We start from the raw sequence: 26,423 nt of genomic DNA on the forward strand, positions 1-26,423 counted from the left end.
GGTGGAGAGAACATTGTCCAAATCTCATCTTGGAGTGAGTTTCCTCACTCCGAAGGCCTTCAAATCTTCACAAGAGACCACTGTTCTGTTCGTACGTCTCACGTTGAATGTGAAAGTGGCCCCAACCCCCTAAACTCTTACCTAATCCCCACCTCGAGTTACTAGGGGGGCCTCTCATAGGGATACAAATACCTGTCTAGGGAGTAGACATTATAGCAAGTCTCTCTCTCTCTCTCTCTCTCTCTCTCCTCTCTCTCTCTCTCTCTCCTCTCTCTCTCTCTCTCTCTCCCTTAAATCTGGAATGTTTAACTTGAATATTTATCTGTATGCATGCCTGCCTTTGTGAGTGTTAAACCTGTACACCATTGTGATCTAGTGAATCTCACATGGAATGATGATAAATAAATGCTCATGCCCCATTCTGTCCCTTTTTTACTCAATGCGAGATATTTGCACATCAGTACTTGTGCATGTATGTGGCAGATTTATAAAATCCGTCAGAGATGCACATGTTCTAGATATGCATGTATATGTGCTTTTGGCATGTGCATCACTTTTAAAAATTCACTTTATGTATATAAGAAACCTATACTCTCACATTCACTATTTTTTAAAGCTAGAAGTACATGCATACCTTGTTCTGGCGCACATATTTATGTACAAAAAAAATGGGGAGGGTTAGGGGTATTCTGGGATGGGGCCAACAGTTATATACTAAGTGGCTATTTTAAAAACACTTATGCATATACATTTGGCAACTTGCATAAATTTCACAACAGCTCATTATCTTATGCAATTGATATCAGACTTGTTTACTGTGTACTACTGGCTCAGTGGGAAGTCTGGGTGAACAAGAGGGAGTTAAGGCTGAAGAACCAGGAGGGTCTTAATGACTTGGAGAAAGACTGGGTGATAGGCTAAATAACTGCTTAATTTTAATTATCTGCACATGTTTTAAAATATGACAACTTGCGCATGTAAATCATGTTTTACGCTAGTAGGTCCAGTTTTGCATGTAAAACATATGGGCCTAATTTTAAAACATTTACATGCTTAAAATTGGGTTTTACACTTGTAAATGCACTTTAGTCATGTAAGTGGGCTTTTGAAAATTGCTACAATATATGCCATTGAATTGTTCATATGATTTCATGTGTAAGTACGCTTTACATGCGTAAATGGCTTTTTAAAATTGCTACAATAGTATGTTACATTTTACATATGTAACTCCTTACCCTTAAAGTGTCTATGTTTTTAAAATAGGTAGGAAAAGTACACGCTTTCAAAGCACTGCATGTATTCACACATAAGCATACATATGTGTCTATGTTTTTGGGTAAAAATACATGTATTTTATAATATGCACATATATGATATATGTGGGCTATAAAATACTAACGTAGATCTACACACAGACATATACACACATACATGCTGCTGTACATAGCTGTTATCCTCATAGTATAAAAAATAGGGAGTTAACCAAGAATCTTGCCTTATATCACCTTACAACCTAATTCCACATCTAAGCATCTAGTTGGAACCTGCTCCAAGCACACTCACTGCCATTTATAAATGAATGCGGGAAGTGAAGAGGGTCTGAAGCTAAGGCATCATGGGATTTCATTTTATAGGGCCAGGGATATTTCCTTAATTAATCTCCAACCTTAATCCTCTCTTACCCAGCCATCTCAGTGACTGTCTTTGGTAAGGCGACATAGCCTATAGTTCTTTCAAAACACAGTACGCTTCATCTTAAATTCCATCCATAGTGTGTTTACAAAGATGCCTTGCACAACAGATAGTGAACACTGCCTCTGCATCATCCCCAGCTCCTGCTGGTCTAAATGAACAGACCTGTTCAAGAATCAAAAAGAGATGGTCTGCATGGTAACACCCTATGTTACTATGTTCTACTGGGTCATTGGGCCAGTCTACTATGATTTTTATTTAGTTGGGCAATAAGATTGGGACAGAGAGGAAATCTATTTGGCCCTTTGTGGCAAAGTTCTTCATACAATAAAGCAATTCTATGGCTAGTTTGTTGGTGGGGTGGGGTATGATTGCAGATAGGAAAAGTAATGTGATGGTCTGTGACCTATATCTTAAAATAGAAATGTGCAAAGTGAAAGGAAACTGACCCAGTATTCTCTCCATTTATCTATATGTTTTATCTGTTTTATAAAAGAAGACATATGACAAACTAAGAAATTCATTAAACTAAAAAATAGAAAATGAAGGTTCAAGATTATTTTGATATAATACTGCAAAAATACTTCTGAAATTATTCAGTAATGTTAAAAAAAATCCATTCACAGAAAAACACAAAATTAATATCAGTAATTTTTTGTCTCAAAGTGATAAAGATTAATAGAGAGGAGTTAAAATGCATTTGAAAAACTATTAGTTTAATTTTCTTTTAAACTTAACCTGATACTTGTGTTAAGGTGCTTTTGTAGTCTATCATTTGTAAACACATCTTTCTGATGTTTCTGCCAACATCCTGGCAACAAAGCAGTGCAATTTCAAATGAGCTAATTAACTTAATTGTTGATGAAGCATGAAATAGTTCATTCACCCTGTTAGCCGCACCATGACAACATGAGATTCTTAGCCTGTGAAGTTACTCATCTATATAAAACCCCCTTTTCTATATAGCCATTCACTTAAATCTGTTTATTCCAAAAATGTTCAGAACCATTATGCAAAAAACTATTTTAATTATAATATATCAGAAGAAGAATAACAAGATGTGTTCTGTTAATAAGTTAAACACTAATTCAAAACTGACAAAACTATAGAAAAACAATTAAAATATGAAACAATTATATAAAACTGTTTTAAAAATTATAAACAGTAGCAAAAGACCACTTTTGTGTGATGACTGTTTTCATGGTTTTGTTCATCTTCAAGGAAAGAAAGCACACCAGCGACATTGTTTTAGCTCCTAAATGTTTAGTGTTTCCATGGAAACAGCAGCACAGATAATCAAGCTAATATCTAACTGATTTGAAAAAAAATGTTCAAATACAGTACTAATTAGCAAAATAGTAGCTGTATATGTATAAATGTATAATATACACACACATTTGTACACTTGCCTAGAATTAAACACAACTTTCATGTACACTAGCAACCAAAAATACAAATACCGTTTCAATTTTCCAGGCCTTCATTTTATTAAAGGAATAATGAGGATTAAACACCATGCATTCGAAATGCTTGAAAAAGTTTTATTCATGAAAGCCAGAACAATAATATGTCCCTTAGCAGATGGCCTTGATAATCCCAGTTGCCTGGAATAGAAAAATCAGTTGGTATGCTTTACAGCAAAGTGTTTCCAGCATATTTTGTCTTTACCTCTCACTAACATGAAAAAGAACAAATGAATAAAAAGCAAACCTACTTTAAAAACTGTCCAAAATCTTCACAAATGCTTTCACAGCCAGGCCATTTACAAACTCCATGACCGTAGAGAGTGTGAGAGGCCCCAGTCTCCTCATGTGACGAGCTGTAGCAAAAGAAGAGAGAGTCAGATTAATCTCAAAAGCCATAATCGTTGGAGGCTGCTAGCGCCTGTCAGGTTACGATCAGTGACAAACAGGTCAAAACAGGTCAATTCAGCTCAGAGCAGTCAGAAAAATGTAATCGTTCTATTGAATAGTTCAACTGCCAAGGCTAGATGATGTTCCAATTAGAGAAGAAATAGAGTCAAAGATGACTGTTAATAAAGGAGGAAAAAATGAGATGACTGTATAATACAGTATGGTAATTTTGCCATATGACCCATCTGTAGCATTTTGCCTATAAATAAAAAATTTATTTCAAAATTGATCAATTTTTAAGAAAGCATATTTAAAATTGGTAACAGAGACTTGTATAAAGTTGAAATGCTCTTTCATTTTAAAAAGTGAGGATGTAAGCTTATTAATTGTTCCATCTTATTTTTATTCTAATCAAAATGCTGCACATATATACCTAATTTCAGTTTCTGAAGAGATGAAATCTCTTTTTGTTTGTGTGGCTATCAAAGACTTCATATTAGAGAGGAGCATTTGTTATATATATTGAATGCAAGTTTCAAAGTCATTTCCCATACTACACCAGTATTTTACCGCAGAAAAGGGCTTTATGAAAATTGCCCACATCTATGAGTGTAAAATTAAGCATGTTGTTTGACAACGAGCATAATTTTACTCGCATTGTTAGGAGGTATTCTCATGTAAAAGGTTAAATCAGGGGAGGCCACAATACTTGAGATTTAGGATTTTTAAAACCATACACATTGTTTTAGCTAGGAAAAGTACATGCAGAGAAAGCAGGTACAACTCTGTAGGTACATTTTCCTGGGGCAATAAAGCATACAAACCAGCTTTGATTATCGATGCAAACCCCATGGGCAATTCCATAATGGTAAATTGATCCTCCAATACATAAAACTAGCTTTAATTAAAACAGCAAAACAGAAATCAAACCATTTCACAAAAAAAATAAAAATGTAAATAGAACAACCTGCTATTACATATACAGTAAATTAAGACCAGACCACATACCAGTTATCCAAGTATTGTCTCTTAGCTTACTTTTCAATAATTTAAGAAATCTTTTTTTAATTATTCATCTGAAACTGTTAATTATAGACCTCTTTAAATTATAGTAATGTTATGTTGCATAACAGCTCACTTCCAGCCTAACTTAAAGATATTGAGCAAGTAGTACAGTTGCAGCTTAAGTTCACCCACTGACACAGCTAACAAGCTATCAACAAGAAGTCCACCATACCAGCATCTTCAGCCTGAACAGAATGCTATCTGTTTAAAGTTTAAGGCAATGTTCAGCATTTCATAAATTACCCCTGCAATTTACAATGAGTTCCATTGACTTCAATCCAGTTGTAATAATTTGCCATGGGATCATTGCAGAATGAACTGAATACATGAAGTCAGACATAACTGTGATATTTTAAGTTTACAATGCTTGAAATGCATCTGAGCCTGCTAAAAAATTAGTTTGTAAGTAATTGACATTTATTAAGAAACTTTTGGAGCACATTCTATGAAGTCATTGTGACCATAATCCTGAAAGTAAATTTTTCATCTGTTCAGAAAGTGTAGATCCTATTCTTATTTTTTTAAATAAAATGATTAATTAAACCGATATATAGCTGTGGTCTAGATAGAAATGGAAAAATTGACTTAAAAGGGTTGGGGTAGAAAGAGTTTAAGGAAGGAAGTCTACCTAAAGAAATGATTCCCAAACTTATGCTGGAGGCATACCTAACCAGTCTGTTTTTCAGGATATCCACAATGAATATGCATGAGATATATTTGCATACATTGGAGACCAAGTGTGTACAAATCAATCTCATGTATATTCATCATGGTCACCCTTAAAACCTGACTAGTTAGGTATGTATCTATGACTGGGTTGAGAAACCCTGATCTAAGGACTCATCTATCCAAACCTTATTAACCCCAGTTAAGATCTGGCTCAAGAATGGAAACATGGAGTTGTTTAGTAAATAAGCTGCAACAATAACAGGTGGACTAAGTTAAAGACACCACGTAGTTGTCTGATATCATAAACGTGCGTAAAGTCTACTCACTGATAAGTACATTTTAAAAGGAGCATGTGTGCGCCCATGAACGCGAGTGTTGGGCACGCGAGCAAAAATACACTTGATTTATATTGTGCATGCATACCATTTAAAATATCCCTACTGTGGCATGTGTTGGAGACTTTACATGCATGAAAGAGAGAAACTCTTATAAAAGGCCAATCTAAAATCCTACATATATCCCACTGTAAGAGGGGCACTTTCAACTCAGAGTGGGGGTTTTTGTGTGTGTGTGTGTGGGGGGGGGGGGTCAGTGTTACAAGTATGCATGTATTTTCAGAAGTATAGGACACACACACATTTTATAAAATAACTGCCATTGCATTTAATTTTGGGTTATTAAGTGCAAATTGGTACAATTATTATGTACATCATATACAAAGCGCATATTTTTATAAAATGGGTAGAGAAAGTATGCGTGCTCCTGCATTACAAATACATGCACTCACTGAATATATTAAAAGAACTTACATGTGTAAATGTAACATACTATCATAGAAATTTTAAAAAGCCATTTAGATGTGTAAAGTGCACTTACACATAAGAACATAAGAACATAAGAAAAATGCCATACTGGGGTCAGACCAAGGGTCCATCAAGCCCAGCATCCTGTTTCCAACAGTGGCCAATCCAGGCCATAAGAACCTGGCAAGTACCCATGAATATCATATGGACAGTTCAACGGCATATATTGTAGCAATTTTCAAAGACTATTTACACAGGTAAAGTGTATTCACATGTGTAAAACCCAATTTTAAGCATGTAAATGCTTTTTAAAATCAGGTCCTGTGACGGAGTGTACCAACAGCTCCCTCATTCTATCTTAAGGAGCCCAGTTCAGGCTTTAATCCAGGTCTCCTTAAGGCAGAAGGCCACAAGAAATTCTGGGTGAAGGGAGGTTCTCTTTACTCTGCCATAAGAGCCCAGGCCTAGAGAGCTTGAAGAGGCCTGAGGGAACCGGTAGGACCCCATGATATACTCAAACAGTGAATGTTTACCTGTTAGTTGTGCCTGATGCAAGGTGAGTTACTATTTTGATTCATGTATCTTTGAAGCACTGCAAATAAATACCTGCATGATAACTAAGTTGGTCCAGTCTTATTGTATTCCTGAACTATTCCTGTAGCTGCAGCAGGCCCGAATACACTACACATGGTGTAAGTTTGGGGATTTGTTTTGCTTAAGCAGGAAGTACAAGTAAAAGCAGACAGGCTTCATGAAGAAGAAGAAGCAAAAAGCTTGCTTGCAGAGTTTTTTTTCTCCTGGGGCCTTCTGACTTCAATTTCTACTACAGGAGGCCAAAGGGACTTTCCCTGCCCGAACAGTCAGGGGTCAAGTAGTAAGTTAGGTTGCACAGGCCAGCAGGTGTTGTTTTCTCTGCCTTATGGGAGGTATCCATTTGGGAGCTGGCCCAAAGGGAGATAAAATGGAGCAGGTAATACAGGTCATGGACAGGAAAGAGGTACGATGAATGAGGTGATCAAATTTGCAAATGACACAAAATCATGCAGAGTAGTTAAATATCAAGCAGATTGAGATAAGTTGCAGGAGGACCTCGTGAGACTGGAAGATTGGGTTTCCAAATGGCAGATGAAATTTAATGTGGACAAGTGCAAGGTGATGCATATAGGGAAAAATAACGCTTGCTGTAGTTACATGATGTTAGGTTCTATCTTAGGAGTTTCCACCCAGGAAAGAAATCTAGGCTTCATAGTGGATAATACATTGAAATTGTCAACTCATTGTTCTGTGGCAGTCAAAAAAGCAAACAGAAAGAACCCTGTGACGAAGAAGCCTAAGGGAGCAGGGCACAACATGGGGTTGGGGTGGAGAACCAGGCAGGGGGGAGAAATGATGGATAGAGGGAGGAGAAAAGGGGTGGGCAAAGGGAGGGCAATAGGCGGGGACAGAGGCGAGCTTCATGAAAAGGGGATGCACATGCTAGAATGGCCCCTTTTTGATGGCAGAAGCAACCCGAGTGTTTGCTCACCTCTTTGGCAGACTTTGGGTGTTCAGCAGCAATTGAGCAGAGAAAAAGGTTGGCAATAATGGGGTCTCGATTCTGTTTGCGGTGAGTCGTTCTTTCAAGTTGACGGCACGGTAAATAATAATAATAAAATGAGAAACCCATTTTGAGGCTGAGGAGGAACTAGTTACTTATTGGCCTACCGAGTTAAGGGAGCACCGGAGATGAGGGAACATTATGGCAACTGGGAGGTGGGCAAGGCCCTGGTGGTCGGCTGGGTGCTGACGAGTGTGTGGTGGGCAAAGGGGGTGTACAGTACAGGTGTCGTGTCTGAGTCTGGCTGGGGGTGAGGGCATGAGAGGATTTGTAGCTGAGTGGCCCTCCTACCAGCCCCTATACTAGCACCAAGCTAATATGTATATATATATATATATATATATATATATAAAAAGGGTATCAAACAAGAGAGAGCCAGTGTTGCTGTGTGATGGATGGTGTCTTGGCCGCGGTTTGATGGAGGAATGGTTGGTGGTGCAACAGATCACCACGTTGAGGATGGGAGAATGGCAGGACAGAAAGTTGGCCACATGTATAGGGAGCTAAGGGCTGCAGATATGATGGGATGAGCCACTGAATTTAAGGTGCTGGGCAAACATGATGGCCATGTTGGAGTGGGCTGGTAATGAGGCCCAAGTGATGACGCAGGCATCCATCTTGGGATTGGCCCAATAATATAGGGCCTCATTTTCCAAGCAGTTTACCGCATGCGATAAATTCGCAAATCGCGTTAACGGCTGTTAACGCGATTTGCGAATTAGTAATTTGGTATTCAGGGGGCGGAGCATATGTAAAGCAGGAACCAGTTTATCGTGTGCGGCGACACACGATAGTTCCGGACCGCCTGTTTCAGGCTCTGCAGGGAGGGAGGGGGGGAGAGAGAGAGAGAGAAAGGGAGAGAGAGAGAGCACCTTACTATAGTGCCTATGCCCTAGACAGGTATTTTAATCCCTATGGGAGGGCCACCTACTAACTCGGGGTGGGGATTAGGTATGAGCGTCGGGGGTTGGGGGCCACTTTCGCATTCCACATGAGACCTACGGAAAGAACAGTGGTCTCTAATGAAGATTTGCTGGCCGTCGGAGTGAGGAAACTCACTCTAAGAGGAGATTTGGGCAACGTTCTCTCCACCTAGCTTGCTGGACACTCTACCTGGGCAACAACAAGCTAGGTGGAGAGAATGTAGCCCAAATCTCCTTAGTCCCTTCTACTGCATTAACTTGCCTGGGAGGAAAATCTCACTGCAAAAAAAACTTGAAAAATTCAAGCTATACTGAGCATGAGGTTAAGAAGACTCATTGTGGCACTACATCACAGAAAGGCTTGATGCCAGTGGGCATTATTAAGAGCATGGTGTACACAGGAAGGTTGACCTGTATGGGCCTGATTTTAAAAATCATTTTCACAATTAAAATTGGATTTTACATGTGTAAATGCACTTTTCTTGAGAAAGTGGGCTTTTGGAAATTGATACAATATATGTAATTGAATTGTTCATAGGATTTACTCATATAAATATACTTTATTTGAGTAATGACAATTACTATGATAGTATATTACATTTATGCATGTAACTGCTTTGAAAATTTACCTATAAAGTGGGATCGCCTTTATATTGGTGCTGTGATCATGTCACAAACTTAAAGTAATTTTTATGAATTTCCCTTAGTTTGGTGGGTGATATATTGTTTTGATGGAGTTTTCCATCAGTGACAACATGAGTTTTCATTAACTTCCTTTGCCTGTGTATTAGTGTGCTTGCTGATGGAATCTAAGAACAAAAGTGGCACTTGCAATTGATGGAGTTTTGGAACTGACCTTTCTTTCCTCACTCTTTTTTTCTTACATTTGTGTTTACTTGGTTTCCAGGCTTTGGAGGGCCAGGGGTCAAATCTGCCATTACTTAACCTGATCCAAGGCCACATCCTCTCACCTACTGAAGTTTGTCTTACAAATTTTAAGGTTATGTTTGAGTATGTCCTTGAATTTAATGTATAGTCTTAACCTATGTCAACTTTTCAGGTGGCCATACATAAGAGCTTTGGTGCTCCATCTTTCTAACATGGCCAGTCCACCAGAGCTGGGATTTCACCACCATGCCTTCCAATTTGGAGATCTGGCACCTTTTTAGAGTTTCTTTGCTATAGATCTTGTTTTCCATCTAATATTGCTGAATTGTTAAAGGGCGGCCTTGAGCGTGGGAAACCTCAGAGGCCTTCGCAATCTGTTGCGCTCCACTGGCTGGGAGTGCTAGGGGTGAGATGTGTGCCCCTTGCGGTAAGACGGACCTCGTCTAGGGTTGGAGCTGACCAGGCCCCTGCCGACCTGCATGCCTGGATGAGGCCAACCACGCAAGGTTGGTCTCTGAGTGTCCTCCGACTACTCACAGCCCTTTCGGACCTGCTGCAGGGAGCAGCACAGGTGGCAGGACGGACAAGGGACGAGGGCGGACAAGGGCTGAAGCTTGAAGGCTGAGACGAAGGCTTCAGGACTCAGGAGAAGAACACAAGGCATCGACATCCAGAAAGGCGAGCAGATGGAAGCTCCAGTCATAGAAGGCATCTGAGACTAGTGTAGGTGGAGTCTCAAGGCAACAGAAATGTCCGAGGCAAGGATGAATGTTACGGACCTTGGGAAATCCAGACGAGACAAAAAGGACTTGGAAGATTTAGACGAAGACAAGTGGGCACTGTTCCTCAGGGCGCCCTACACAGCCCACTACTCAAGGCGGACTCAATGGGCTGGTCACGGACCACCCTGTCCTCTACGCGCCCTACACAGCCTAAGGAGGCTGGTCACGGACCACGCAGGAGCGGAGCAGGCTCAGGAAAGGAATCAAACTGACAGAGGCTCCAATGACCGGAAACAGGAACCGGACGGAACGGATTTACCCTTGGGGTGGCCATCTGGAGGACTCGGGGAGCTGGAACATTGCAGGAACAGACATCAGGAAGATCAGGTAGATAAGGACCTCTAGCCATTGAGGACATCAGGCCTTCTGGAACATCAGGAGGCCAGAGACGGAGGATGTCAGGAACATCAGGACGGCAGAGAAGGAGGACGTCAGGCTCAGGAAAGGAATCCAACTGGCAGAGGCTCCAGTGACCGGAAACAGGAACCGACGGAACGGATTTACCCTCGGGGTGGCCATCTGGAGGACTCGGGGAGCTGGAATATAGCAGGAACAGACATCAGGAAGATTAGGTATATAGGGACCTCTAGCCATCGAGGACGTCAGGCCTTCTGGAACATCAGAAGGGCAGAGACGGAGGACGACAGGAATATCAGGCCATCAGAGACCGGGATCAGGAACAGCAGAGATGAAACGAAGAGGAATCCCTTGAAATACTGGAACACCAAGCAAGAGCAGGAACATGGAGTCCAAGAGAAAGGAGAAGCTCCTCAGATGACTGGCTCATTGCGACGGCAAAGCTGAGTGGAAGTTGAAGTCCTTTTATAGGACTGAAGAAGGCAACTCCCTGGGAGGAGTTTGGATGGGCCACACCTAGCTGGCCCTATAACTTAGGAGAAGTGCTACGGGCCGGCCCCTAGGGAGAAGGGCGTGGCCAAAACCAGGAAGTCCATGCAGACCCAAGCAAGCCTCAAGCAGGCCAAGGGCATCGAAAGCCTCCCAGGCCCTGGAGCAAATCCTGGACAGTGTACAGGTGAGACCCTGGCTTTGGAGCGGCCTCCAGGAAAGAGGTGAGAAGCCTCCTATAGCACAGCTACAGGAGGATTCATAACATGAATTGCTCGAGTTGCCTTAAGATTCAGCAGTGTAGCATGCACTATTCACTTCCACAGAGCAGTATATACACTACCACTACCTGATACATTTTAATCTTAGTAGGAAGTCTCATTTCTCTTTTCATTCTACAAATGATGATGAAGTCTGTCAAAGGAAGAGCTTACCTTGGTAATACATTGTATATACTTATCATCAACACTGGTGATGTTGTAAAAAATGCTTCCATTATAACCAAATTTGTCAGCTACATTACCTTGAGTAGTCTTGATAAAAAAAACTGTGGGATTGAGAATGACCGTATATTTGCCAGTATATTAACTCAGAATTTTAATTTTAGGCTAATGATGAGCTCAAAGCCTGAGTAAATTGCTCTATGATGACTTGAATGTTGTCCAGTGAATGGGCTATTAGTGCATAGTCATCCACAAACAATAAATCCTTAACCACTAATTACATCATTTTGGAACAAGCCTGTAAACTTCTCAGGTTGAACAATCCCCCACCTGTGCGTGACTAGTTGCAAGCAGCCTGGTCCATATCCTGGAAAGCATCCAGGAACACCACAGACAGGACAATGAAGAAGCATGCCCACACCAGTATACTGCCTTGTTTTGTGTTTTTGGACTCGAAAGGGGTCAGGGAATTCACCACATTCCTGAAACTTGGCCAACATCCCTTCATAGAAATATCTCATATTGGAAACAAACCTTTCTGAGCAGCCAAGTTTCTGGAGAATATGCCACAGGAAATTGTGACTAATTGTGTTAAAAGCCTTTGTCAAGTCTATATAGACACTATACAGATCTTAGTTTTGCTGAAGACACTTATCCTGAATATGCTTAGCCATGGACACCATGTCTTTTGTCCTTTGGCCAGGTCTGACTCCATACTGTGATACTAGGAAGATTCCGTTCATGGGTTTTCCAGCATTTTATTGAGATTTACAATTGCCAGCACTTTCCTGGCAATGGACAATGGAGAAATTCCAAGATAGTTATCACAGCTGTTTCTGTTGTCTTTCTTGTTATACAGATGGCCTCCACATGAGTGAGATGTTGGTGCAGTCCTGGTCCCACTCTCTCATCTGTATGCACCACAAGCTGGATGATGCCAAAGCTGCCACAAGTTCAGCTGTGCAACTAGATACAGATTTTATATCAGAGTAGCTATCTTTCAGGTAAGTTGCTAACTCAAGACTTAAGAGATTTGTTATGATTGGTGTGTGTGTGTACCCTTGGCCCGAGGAGCGAGTTGATACAGCCCATGCGGAGGAGCCCCACAGGTCCGCACCGTCAGGAGGCGAGGTGTTGGAGTAGCGGGAAACTCTGGGCACAGTAGTGGGGAGATCCCCAGAGACCAGGAGGTGACCCCCGTAGGGTAGCAGACTGTAGGCAGTACTTGGAGAGCCTGAAGAGAGAGGGCACCAGGCAGACCGTAGAATGGTGGGCGCAGGAATAGCCATGCGGGAGATTCTCCGGTAGGACAGCCCCGAGGGGTGGAGCTGCAGCATAGTGGGCGTAGACAGGAGAGTGTAAGTTAACCCACAAGGTGGGGAAGCCCGAGCCCGATCCCAGCAGCTCAGGCTTCTCCTCCGGAGATCGGAGGAGAGCTGGCTGAGCAGTAGAAAAGCAGGCCCGTAGAGCGGGACAGTTGGCAGTGGTAGTATATCCTGAAGCAGGCCCCGAGGAGCGGGGGAGCTCAAGGTAGTCTCTGAAATGGTAAGTGGCAGCCCGAGGAGCAGGAGAGCGTGGACAGTCTTGAATAGCACAGGCATAACCCTGAAGAGCGGGGAAGGCCAGCCGAGGACTCACTAGTCGCTGCAGTAGTTCCAAAGGAGACCCAAGTGGTAGAGCTGGTAGCCAGATAGGACCCAAGAGGCGTGGTGCCAGCCCAAGGAGCGGGGTAGGCCAGGGGAGCGAGTCCCTGTAGGAGCGCACACTGACCCCCGAGGAGCGGGTGCCAGACAGGGTCCAAGATGCAGGCAAGAGGAAGCATCTCAGGAACAAGAGGCAGCGTAGGACTCATACGGAACTTATTGCCAAGTTAGGTTGCTGAGGGCGAAGATGGAGCTTAAGTACAGGAGTCCGATGATATCATCAACAGGGTCGCCCCCGAGGTTCCCGCTGAAACGGCTTCAAAGGTGGGACTTGTGACGCGTGCGCGTGCCTAGGAGGACCTGACATCGGAGTAGGAAGTAGCAGCATCCATGCCTCCATGAGGAGGCCCGAGGAACGTGGCAATGCAGGCAGGCCTGCGCAGCGAGCAGACCCAGGGAGGACAGGAGTGTGGAGCAAACAGCGAGTACTCGCGGTTGCAGCCATCTGCGACCGACAGGCATAACAAAATTTACCTGCTGATGCTATTTAATCTATAGCTGGGGCATGACTGACATCATGTCAAAGCATATTCACACATCGGATGGCCTGTGCATATTATATCTAGGGTCCATTCTGCTCTGAAATCTTGAGCAGATTAGCCTTGAGTTATGAGATGCCAGTTGCCTGTGTGTTGCCACAAAAAGGCACTTTAGGAGTCTTGGTAGTGGAGAGGTTATATCCTAGCAATGAAAACTTATGTACTCAGGTTCCACTTTCATCTAACAGAAAGTCAGCAGGAATTATACTGCTGCACTTGACACATTACACTCACCCTAAGGCAGTATTTCACAAACTGGTCCTAAAGTACCTCCTAGCCAGTATAGTTTTCAGAATATCCACAGTGAATATGCAAGAGATAGATTTACATACATTTGAAGTAGTATATGCAGCTCTACCTCATGCATATTCACTGTGGATATCCTGAAAACCATACTGTCAAGGGGGTACTCCAAGACCAGGTTCAGAAATACTGCCCTATGGCAATAGATTGTAAACGGTATGCTTTTATCATAAATATTTGCATAGGCAGTCTCAAGATGTTCCATCTAGAGGGCATTAATGAAAGGCATTTCTGCAAGTAAAAAAGATTGTTTATCTATGGAAATGGGCTCTTTGATTATTGTAAATAAATATATTAACTAACAAAATACTACCCCAGAGAAAATATCTCAATATCACATAAGGGTGAGTGTACAATCAGTTTGAAAAAGATCAGAAAACATACAGTAAACGAAACAATTTTTTATTATTTACTTAAACATCTTATGAATTAAACCAAATCATTTATACTCATACATTACTATAAAATAATTTACATGTATATTATATATGTATAAAGAACATATAGAACATATACATTACATATACATTACATGTAAATATAATTAAAAAATAAATCACTACCCATACATAACACACACATACTGAATAAAAAATAAACCGAAGAAGAAAAAAAAGGTTTCAATAATAACCACTCTAATTCTTGCTCATACAGATCCAGATAGAGGTACTCATTCTAGAAAGAATAATCAGATCTTCAATCTACTCTATAGATTGTCATACAGAAAATCATCCCTAAGTATACTTGTGGAAGACTGATTCCAAAAAATCCCGACCAGGGCCCAAGTTTTGCTTCCAAAAAGAGGCTGCTTCAGGGGAACTAAAATATAAAGAAATATGTATAAATAACCAATTACATTTTTTTTAATATTAATAATTCTCTATATTATAATATTTGGTCACCAGGAAAAATTGTTAATTATTCGCCAACTAGCAAAGGTCTTGCGCACGAAAAACAAGGAAAATGTCTAATATGGATCAAAAAAGAGGCATGCTGAATGCCATTTTAGACCATTTCTCCCACACATATGAGTTCTTATTGCTAGTCTTGGCTGTGCTGAGGTTGCCTATAAACAAAGAACTCTTTACACAAAAATCAAATAAATTAAATTATACCAGACTACTACCAAATACCCAGAAAATAGAAACCATCCATCAATGAGCTGATACATCTTGACACTTAGAATAGGGCATTGATTTAGTATACAATCAATTTTAAAAAACCGGGAATGCTATTTACTAAGATAGAGAAGTTTTCAAGAAATTGGCCCATAGAATCAACAATGACTAAAATATTTTTAATCCCCAAAAAAACTTATTTGAAGAAGAGACCTTATTGATAAATAGTTGCTTTTTTGGAAATGTGGGTCATACATTTTGGTTTGTAAACAACTCTATATAGGAATGAAACTGACTTTAATTCTTTATTAAGATTCGATAGTTGTCACCCCTGCCAAATGAAGGAAGCTATACCTGAAAGTCAATTCCTTCATCTTCATCACATTTGTTCAACGCTGGAGGAATTTAAAGAACAGGCAGCAATTATTCGTCTCGCATTTATCGAGAAGGGATATCCTAGCAAGGTGATCAAGAGAGCATATAAGAGGGCATGATTTTGTGATCATGAATGGCTACAAAAGTCCCTCTTCTCCCACCAACAGGATTATGTGTTTCACCACATACTCCTAGGGTACATCAGGTTGTGCAGATCATTTAAACTCATTGGTTTATTCTTAGGGGGCCGGATTTTAAAAAGGCCGGGCGACGTGCATACGTCCCAGGGATTTACAAAAGGGGCAGTCAGGGAGCAGGGGCGGGGCCAGAGACCTCGGACAGAGCGGCCATTGCCGCTGTGTCGGAGGATCGCATGCTGGCAGCTTGCTGGCGTGCGCAACTTGCACCTCTCCGGAGGCAGGCGCAAAAGGGAAGACAAAGGACAGGGGGGGTTAGAGTAGGGCTAGGGGGGAAAGGTTAGGGGAAGGGGTGGGAAGGTCAGGTTAGGGGGAAGGGAATGGGGGAAGGCAGCGCCGCTCGGCACTGTAGAGCCCCTGCCCGCGGCTGCTCTGCGAACAAGGCCTTACCTTTTCTTCTGCGGCCCGGTCTGCCACCGAGCCGCACTGCCTCCTCCCTTCACGGCCTGCTGCTGTGCTGCAGGCCCTCCTGTGCGGCTGGAGCCGCACCTCTGACCATCTTCAGGGGGAATCCCCCGCCGGGAATCTCCTTTCTTCGTACCCTGTGCCGCCGCCAGAGCTCCTCCACTTCGGGGAATCCCCTCGCGGGGATTCCCCTTCACTGCGGCCTGAGTGCTGCCACCAACTCCTCTTCGAAGCAGGGAGCCGTCAATGCCGTCTCCTCTTCCTCGGGGCCGGTTTTTGCGACTGTTGCTGCCCGTCTCCACTCCGCCCACCTTACCTCTTTTGTGACTCTCTCTTTGGTTGATGGAAGTTTGGCTGCTGCGGCGTCCCCGGACTGGCTAGACGCTGCCTTCTGCTATGTTCTCCTGAAGCCTAAGGGTGCAGGCATAGTGCGGCCCCGACTCAAGTACCAGCTGTCGTGCGAACCTCGGGGCGTCCCCCTGAGATGATGTCATCAAGCCCGGATATTTAAGGTCTTCGTTTTTGCTAGCTATTCGAGTTGGCAAGGGGTATCACTGCGGATGGGATTCGCTCTCTGCATACCTTGCTACTCTGCCTCCTCGGACATTACCAGGGTTACCCACTCCTCGGGGGCCTTGCTCTCTCTCTTGCTTTTCAGGTCGCAGTTTGGAACCGGTACTCGCTCCTCGAGGGCCCACGTTCCCGGACCTGCTACCGAATACTACTTCTGCCAGGAAGTCACCGCTGCCTACAACACCAGTGAGTTACCATCTCTCTCTCAGAGTTTTCCCTGGAACCAGGTACTCGCTCCTCGATGGCCTACTCCATTCCAGCCTCTGGGCTGCTTCAAGAGACTATTGTGTGAGTGTTACCATCAAGGTTCTGTTCCTGAACTCTGCATACTCTGCCTACTCACTATATTCAGTTTCTCTACAGCTCACACATCCTGGGATCGCTGTTCCAGTGCCTGAGGGACTACAGCCCAGCCGGGCTCTTCCAGCTCACTACTGCCACCTCTGGTGGTTCACTATACAGTTCAATAAAAGATCTAGTGTGTGTCTCTCTCCCAACTCTGAGCCTGACTGGTGGCCCCTCTCGGGATCTTCCCCCGAGGGCGTGGTCATCTGCCACCGGCCCAAGGATCCTCCCACAATTATCACAAATAATAACACCGGTCCAGCCCCAGCGCTGCTTCTCTTCAGCGGCAGGAGCCGCATCCGGCCTTCCCTCTTGTTTCCAGCAATGCTGCAGGCCTTGGCTCCGCCCCCTGTACTCCAGGGCTTCCTCTATGGGCTGGCTGCATGGCTCTTCTCTCTGTTTAAAGGGGCGAAGCAGGATGTTCCTCGTCAGCTCTCCCAGATGACGTCTTCAGGGCTCTTCCTGCTCCTGCCCTATAAAAGGGCACTGCTTCATTCCTTCAGTGCCTTCAGATGGAGTAACACCCTCCAGGATCAACATCCTCCAGAGAGTTCCATCCTCGGAGTTCCACTGTTCCAATACAGTTATCTTCAAGCTCCTGTCCACAAGACTTCATCTTCAAGTCTTCTCTCTTAGTGATGTCTTCTTCGTGATGTCTTCATCCGACATCCAGGTCCTCCCCTGTCGTCTACCTTTCTCGTGGTATGTTCCAGCCCAGGCTTCCTTTCCTCAAGCCTCGGGACTCCTCGTCTATTCTTAGATATCTCTGACGCTCCGAAAACTCGATGTCCTGACGTCCAGAAGTCCGCCTGATCTGAGTCCCAGATATCTTGGTGTTCCGACGTCCTCCATCCTGATGTCCGTCCATCTTCTTCTTCTATAAAGACTTTCAGATCCTACGCTAAGAAGAGGCACATTCCTGCTGTCGTCCATCTCTCCGATGTCAGAAGCTTCCAACATCCAGAGGCCATTCCCTTGCTACAGACATCCAGAGCGCCTGGCGCCAAGAGGTACTTTCCCTCGCCACAGCTGTCCAGGTATCCTTATGTCAAGATGGCTTTGTCTGAGGTACTGCCCTCTGCATACCTCTCTCTTCCCTATACCTCATTATCCTGGAGAACACGTCAGCAGATCTTGGCGTTCCCCGGACTCCAATCAGTCTATGCTTGATAGATTGGAATTTCTACGTTGGACTTCGTCGAGTGCTGCCTGACTCCTCTCCATCTGGTGCTCCTCCTGCTCCTAGCATGGTCCGTGACCAGCCTCCGGGTTGTGTAGGGCGCACAGCGGACAATGTGGTCCGCGACCAGTCCTTGGGCTGTGTAGGGCACCTTGAGGGATAGCACTCCCTAACTTCAAGAGTCTTGTCTCGCCTCTACTCCAAGAGCTTCATCTCTTCTTCTTACCCAAGAGTGTTCCTCTTCATCATCTCCAAGAGTCTCATCTTATCTGTCTTCGTACTCAAGAGCATCCCTCTTCATCTTCTCCAAGAGTCTCGTCTCGTCTTCGTCTTCAAGAGTACACCTCTCCTTTATCCATGTCCAGGAGTCCTCATCTAGTCATCATCTAGTCCAAGCTCCAGGAATCCTTCTTCTATGAACTCCAGGAATCCTTCTTCTATGAACTCTGACTCTTCACTCTTCGGACCAGGAGTCCCCTGTTCCGGTTCCATTCTTCATGAGTTTGAACTGTGTCCAAGCTCGCACTAGTTTTCCTATCCTCGGGGTACCTTGGGGCTCCTCTCTAAGTTATCTCGTGGACCAGGGGCTCACACTCACAAACGAGCAAGCGATCATGCCTCTACGCCCCTTCCCAGGGCTTTCCGCATGCATTCACCACGGAATATGTAGCCACAAGGCGTGTTCACAACAGGCACGTGCAAGGTGCACAATTATGCACCCCTTACGCGTGCCAACCCCGGATTTTATAACATGTGTGCGCATGTTATAAAATTGGGCGTGCATGTGCGTGTGCCGGGTAGCTCGCGCACATGTAGGCTGCACGCACTTCTTTTAAAATCTAGCCCTGGGAGTTTAAAATCTTTAAGGAATTTCCTCTGCCTACAAGCATGGGAAAAAGTTGAGAGATGAACTAGTTTCCTCTTTTCTTTTTGACCCCAGGAATACAGAAGTTGAAATCTCTGTAGGACATCACCCTTGTTGTAATTGCAGTGTAAACACATTGTCCCTTTCTTTGGACACTTTTACGCATCCTAGGACACTGCAAGTTTTTCAATTACGTACATCTAATACTTGCCAGTCTAAATATTTGATCTATATTATCGTCTGTCCCTGTGGTTTGTTATATGTAGGGAAGATGTCTCGTCTTTTGAAAACAAAAATCATTGAACATCACAGCAATTTAAAACATGCTTGCATTGAAGAACCTCTAGTATCACATTGGCTTGAGTCTCAACATCCACTTACAGTTTTGCGGTTTTATTGCTATACAGCAAGTCCATCCACATACTCGTGGTGGAGATTCATTTAAACTTTTAACAAAGGTTGAGCAAAAATTGATTTTTCGCCTGAATTCAGTGATTCCGAATGGACTCAATCAAAAGATTGAATGGGGCATTTTTATATAACCTTCTTTATAAAGTTTGCCATCTTTTTCACCTTTATTCTTGTATGCAACCTAAGGTGATTTTTTCAATCTTTTTCAATTTTTGAGCTTTATGGGTCATGCTTTTTCCCTCCTCTACTCAGAGGGGTTAATTTTATTGATTTGTTGGTACAGTGTTATTTCTGAATTTTGTTTCATTGTCTTATTGTTCAGTGTTTTGTTCTTTGTTTATACTTTTTTGTTACATGAAAAAATTATTTTTAGAGGTTACCTTGAGTCATTTTATACAATATGGGATAGATTTTCCAAAAGTATGCGCTACCTGGCATGCACACATGGATGCACGATTTTATAATATGCGTGCACTGGCAAATGGCCACTGTGATGGGTGCCTCTAGCCCCACCCTCTGGACCGAACCGCCCTACCCAGACCGCCCTGCTCCATCCCCCAGACAGCCCCTTTTAAAGCCCTGGCACTTACACACATCCCGGGGTTTACGCATGTGGCTGGGCCCATTTGAAAATTGGCCCGGTACACGTAAGGGCCAGCCACGCACGTAAACCCCATGATTTCCGCATGCTGTGGTTTTAAAATCTATCCCTTTGTTTTCAAATTAGTAACTGTATTTCTATGGATGTCTAATATTGGTTATTTGATGATGACAACATAGAGCCTTGGGTAGAAGTTCAGGTTGAGGTGTAGAAACAACTCTTCCTTAGTTCTAGCCATTGTTTTGTTTTAGGTCTGATGTGATTGGTCACTTGGGATGCTAGTTTGTTATCTCTGATTGGTTACTTTGTATCATCTGTTTAAAAAGAGGAAAAGGAAGCGGTATGCATCTATTTGCAGTCATCTTTGGCTGGGCTCGCTTCAGTATAAATCGTTACGCTGCCAGTCTTTGGTGGTAACTTTGGTTCCATTGTTTGTTTTTCATTTAAAATGACATTTATTTTGGCTGGACTTTTTTCTGCAGTTGTTTGAAGTATTTCCTAAAAACAATTTTCCTCCTCTTCTGTTATGTGTGGCTATATGTGGATTTCCCGCGAAAGGTAGGTTTTTTAAACCAAGTATTTTTGTTGGTTTACATCAATATTGAATTGGACCATTGTGTGATCATACCCGTTATCATTTACAGATAAGGTCCTTTTTTAAAATAAGCCTTTCTGTTCAAAAAACGAAACACGCGGTGTGCGTCTGTTCATGGTTTTTTTCTGGCCTCATTAGCATAAACTGTTACGTTGCAATTTTTTTACAAAAATGTTTTTTGGTTTTGTTTTAGTCTAAATGATACATATCATTTATGTATTATGTAATATGTATTATGTTTTTTGTTTCTTTTTGTAGTTTCAAACATATTTGATTTAATAAATCCTCTCTGTTGCATGTGCTTATGCTCTTCTGTGAGAGGTAAGCTCTTTGAACCAAGTGACCTAGTTGCTACATATAAAACTTAAATTGAGCCATTGTTGCTTTGTACATGGGTATAATTTCTGCAACTATTTATGGATAAGGTCTCTTCTTCAGATACATTTTTTGGGGATTAAAAATATTTTAATTGCTGATTCTATGGGCCAATTTCTTGAAAACTTCCCTATCTTAGTAAATAGCATTCTCAGTTGTTATGCTCAGGCTTGTGGACCCTTGGGCCGACGGGAGGATAGTATACCTTGGAGGAGATCCATAGGTTCTCCCGTCGGGTGATGAGGCAGGAACAGAAGATGTGACCAGCTGACCCTCGGCACTGTAGACAGGTACGAATGTGAAGGCGGATGAAGAGTCATGATGTCAAGGAACGGAGGTGGGTCTTCACCACTGGAAGTCCACGGTCCCCCCAGGAGGAGCCCGTAGGGACCCGGGCCGCTGGGACTTAGGTGGACCTTTGAGAGGTCAAGGAACAGACGCACAGTGCAAGGGCTGTCTGGAGCTTCACCCCTGGAAGCCCGCGGTCCCCCCGGGAGGAGCCCGTAGGGACCCGGGCTGCTGGGACTTAGGTGGACCCTTGGAGACGATGGTCAAGAAGAGGTCCAAGGTCAATTGCCAGAGGGTCGTTGCTTACCAGTCCGAGGTCACACACCGAGGGATCACCACTTGCCGGTCCGAAGTCACACACTAGAGAATCACCGCTTGCCAGTCCGAAGTCAATACCAGGAATCACCGCTAGCCGATCCGAAGTCAGGAACCAGGAATACCAAGACGAAACTGGAAACAGGAATCAAGATGCTGGAACTCACCGAAGCAAGCAGACTCAAACAACACTCACAGGAGATGTTGCCAAGTCAAGGAACGGTCAGAGGAAGTCTCCTTTTATACTTCCTCTGGCCCTGTGGATAGGAATCAGCTGAAAGCAATTAAAGGGACGAGGACCCTTTAATTCCAATGAAGAGGCATGGCCTCGCGCCTAAGATGGTGGCAGCCATCTTGTATCCGGGCCGCGGGGGGAGAGCAGCAGGCGACCGCGAGGGAGGAGCAGGGACGGCTCCGAACCCGGCGGCTCGGTCGGGAGCCTGCGCCGATGCGCGGGGGTGCCGAGCCCGGAGCAGGGCAGTCAGAGCCGATGGTGCCGGCGGCCCGGTCAGGAAACGAGGTAGGGGACTGTGCCCGCGGGCGCGGAACAGAACATCAGTTTTTTAAAATTGATTGTATACTACATCAACACACTATTCTAAGAGTCAAGATGTATCAGCTCGTTGGTTAAATGGATGGTTTCTATTTTCTGGGTATTTGGTAGTTGTCTGGTATCATTTAATTTATTTGATTTTTGGTAAAGAGTTCTTTGTTTATAGGCAACCTCAGCACAGCCAAGACTAGCAATGAGAACTCATATGTCTGGGAGAAATGGGGTAAAATGGCATTCAGCATGCCTCTCTTTTGATTCATATTAGACATTTTCCTTGTTCTTCATGCGGAAGACCTTTGCTGGTTGGTGATTAACAATTTTTCTTCATGACCAAATATTATAATATAGAGAATTATTAATATAAAAAAAAAAATTGTAATTGATCATTTATACATATTTCTTTATATTTTAGTTCCCTTCAAGCAGCCTCATTTTGGAGGCGAAACTTGGGCCCTGGTTGAGATTTTTTGGAATCAATCTTCAACAAATATACTTAGTGATGATTTCCCATATGACGATCTATAGGGTAGATTGAAGATCTGATTATTCTTTCTAGAACGAGCACCTCTATCTGGATCTGTATGAGCAAGAATTACAGTGGTTATTGTTGAAAACGTTTTTTTTCTTTTTCAGTTTACTTTTTATTCAGTATGGGGTAGATTTTCCACTGTGCGTGCAGGCGTCCATTTGCATGTGCTTCCCGGCACGCATACATGGACGCACCAATTTTCTATCATGAGCATGCTGGCGTGCGCATGGTAGAAAATCCGTGGGCCACACACACATACACACCAGATTTTATAATCCGCACACAAGGTGGACGCAATTGGGCCGCCACCATTTCCCTCCCAGTCCGCTCCAATTAAGGAGCGGACTGGGATGGAACTTCCCTACCCCCCTACCTAGATTCCCTACCTCTTCCCCTCTCCTCTCCTCCCCACCCCCTAAAACCCTACCTTTTAATTTTTACCCCTTTGTTTTACAACTTACTTCAGCTCCTGAGCTGAAGTAATTTGCGCACGCCGGCCAGCTGCCAGCGAGTGAGCCTTTGGACAATTGGATAGTGACAGTTGTGAGCAGACTGCGGCGAATATTGGTTTGCGGCCGCAGTATTAAGGAAACAGTGGCGAGAAATTTGAAGAGATATAAGAAATAAATTGACTTTATATTTATGTGAATTTATATTTATTGTAAAATGATATAAAATGGATTGGTGAAATGTATTTTGGGGTCACAATGTTCAAAAGATTCACAATTTAAATGTTTTTAGTATGGTGTGAATGAGAATGGATGTGTGGAATAGATAGATTTTATTGTCTAGATAGAATGAGGAGTGTTATATGAATTAATTAATAAAGTTTGTATACAATTTGGTATAGGTGTGAAATATTCTCTGGGTTTGTATGACATAGTAAATTAAGGCAGATAAAGTCCACAAAGGTCCATCCAGTCTACCCAGTGTTATTTAAGGTCATAACAGCTGCTTTGTGTGGGTTACTCCAATGCTTCCTGGAAGCACAAAATTGTCATACCACTGCTCTTAAAATGCTGCTCCATGTAGATTACCTAGTGTTTAATTACTATCCTCGGTCTCCTGTAAGCATACATCTCTGCAGATATTTTGCATTGGGCAAAAATCAAAGCATAACTATCAGTATAGTTTTACTTTGAACATAGGTGTAAACCCCACAGGTGCAAAGGCATATTGTAGTGGGGCTGTTAAGGAATATCAATAAAATTTGACATAATCACTGGAAGGACGACATTAAGTAAAACTACTGGAGTATCATATAACTTAAAAGGGAGACTACGATACAATGAGGACATTAAATTAGAAAGAAACTAAAAGGAGTGGTGGCAAAGTTTAAACGTTTACATGAGGCAAAGCCCCAATCAAATGTATCCCATGTATTAAAAAAGGTTGAAGGAAGACCAAAAGACTACCAGCATGGTTTAATGGTGAGTTGAAAGAGGCAGTTAAAGCCATAACAGCTTATTTCAAATAAAAATGGAAAGCAGACTCAAATGAAAATAAGAACATAAGAACATAAGAAAATGCCATACTGGGTCAGACCAAGGGTCCATCAAGCCCAACATCCTGTTACCAACAGTGGCCAATCCAGGCCATAAGAACCTGGCAAGTACCCAAAAACTAAGTCTATTCCATGTTACCATTGCTAATGGCAGTGGCTATTCTCTAAGTGAACTTAATAGCAGGTAATGGACTTCTCCTCCAAGAACTTATCCAATCCTTTTTAAACAAAGCAATACTAACTGCACGAACCACATCCTCTGGCAACAAATTCCAGAGTTTAATTGTGTGTTGAGTAAAAAAGAACTTTTCTCCGATTAGTTTTAAATGTGCCCAATGCTAACTTCATGGACTGCCCCCTAGTCTTTCTACTATCCGAAAGAGTAAATAACCGACTCACATCTACCCGTTCTAGACCTCTCATGATTTTAAACATCTCTATCATATCCCCCCTCAGCCGTCTCTTCCCCAAGCTGAAAAGTCCTAACCTCTTTAGTCTTTCCTCATAGGGGAGTTGTTCCATTCCCCTTATCATTTTGGTAGCCCTTCTCTGTACCTTCTCCATCGCAATTATATCTTTTTGAGATGCGGCGACCAGAATTGTACACAGTATTCAAGGTGCAGTCTCACCATGGAGCAATACAGAGGCATTATGACATTTTCTGTTTTATTCACCATTTCCTTTCTAATAATTCCCAACATTCTGTTTGCTTTTTTGACTGCCACAGCACACTGAACTGACGATTTCAATGTGTTTATCCACTATGACACCTAGATCTCTTTCTTGGGTTGTAGCACCTAATATGGAACCCAACATTCGGGTGGATTTTAAATGCCCTGCTCGCGTAAATCCGCCCGGATTTACGCGAGCAGGGCCGCCGGCGTGCACAGAGCCCCGGGACACGCATAAGCCCCGGGGTTTTTTTAAGGGGGCGTGTCGGGGCGGGGCCGAATGATGCGGCATTTCGGGGGCGGGATGCGGAGTTTTGGGGCGGGGCCGGGGGCAATGGTGCCGGCCCGGGGGCGTGGTCGAGGCCTCCGGACCAGCCCCCGGGTCGGATGACGGCGGGCCAGCAGTCCGCTGGCGCGCGTAGATTACGTCTGCTTCTAGCAGGCGTAAATCGAGGGACAATGGTAAGGGGGGGGGGGTAGATAGGGCCGGGGGGTGGGTTAGGTAGGGGGAGAGGAAGGTGAGGGAGGGGCGAAAGAAAGTTCCCTCCGAGGTCGCTCCGATTTCGGAGCGGCCTCGGAGGGAACGGAGGCAGGCTGCGCGGCTCGGCGCGCACAGGCTGCCCAAAATCGGCAGCCTTGCGCGCGCTGATCCAGGATTTATAAGATACACGCGGCTATGCGCGTATCTTATTAAATCCAGCGTACTTTTGTTGCGCCTGCTGCGCGAACAAAAGTACGCGATCGCGCTCTTTTTTAAAAATCTACCCCATTGTGAATTATAGCATGGGTTATTTTTCCCTATATGCATCACCTTGCACTTATCCACATTAAATTTCATCTGCCATTTGGATGCCCAATTTTCTAGTCTCACAAGGTCTTCCTGTAATTTATCACAATCTGCTTGTGATTTAACTACTCTGAACAATTTTGTGTCATCTGCAAATTTGATTATCTCACTCGTCGTATTCCTTTCCAGATCATTTATATATATATTGAAAAGCACCGGTCCAAGTACAGATCCCTGAGGCACTCCACTGTTTACCCTTTTCCATTGAGAAAATTGACCATTTAATCCTACTCTCAGTATAAACACTGTACAATAGAAGTCAGGAAGAAAAGAAATTGAGAAGCTTGCCAGAGAGGTAAAAACTAATAATAAAAGCTTTTTCAAATATATTTGAAGCAAAAAGCCTGTGATGGAGTCAGTTGGGCCGCTAGATGACTGAAGGATATAAGGGATGCTCAGGTAGGACAAGGAAATATGAGAATAACTAAATTCTTTGTCTCTGTATTTAATAAGGAGGATGTTGGGAACATACCCACACCTGAAATATACTTTGATGTTAATGATATTGAGCAACTAAAGCAAATCTCTGGATAATGGAAACTATAATAAATCAAATTGACAAACTACAGA

General features: G+C 43.3%; 1 protein-coding gene across 1 annotated transcript in view; it reads right to left on the reverse strand.

Moving 5' to 3' along the window:
- The window catches only part of FOXP2 (forkhead box P2), a 1,080,393-nt gene that overhangs the window by 300,543 nt on the left and 753,427 nt on the right, over nt 1–26,423 (reverse strand). The window contains 1 exon segment of the mRNA XM_029617020.1: nt 3,407–3,511. Coding sequence (XP_029472880.1) covers nt 3,407–3,511 — 105 coding nt within the window.

This window comes from Rhinatrema bivittatum, chromosome 9 (genome assembly GCF_901001135.1).
Source record: "Rhinatrema bivittatum chromosome 9, aRhiBiv1.1, whole genome shotgun sequence".
Taxonomy (NCBI): Eukaryota; Metazoa; Chordata; class Amphibia; order Gymnophiona; family Rhinatrematidae; genus Rhinatrema; species Rhinatrema bivittatum.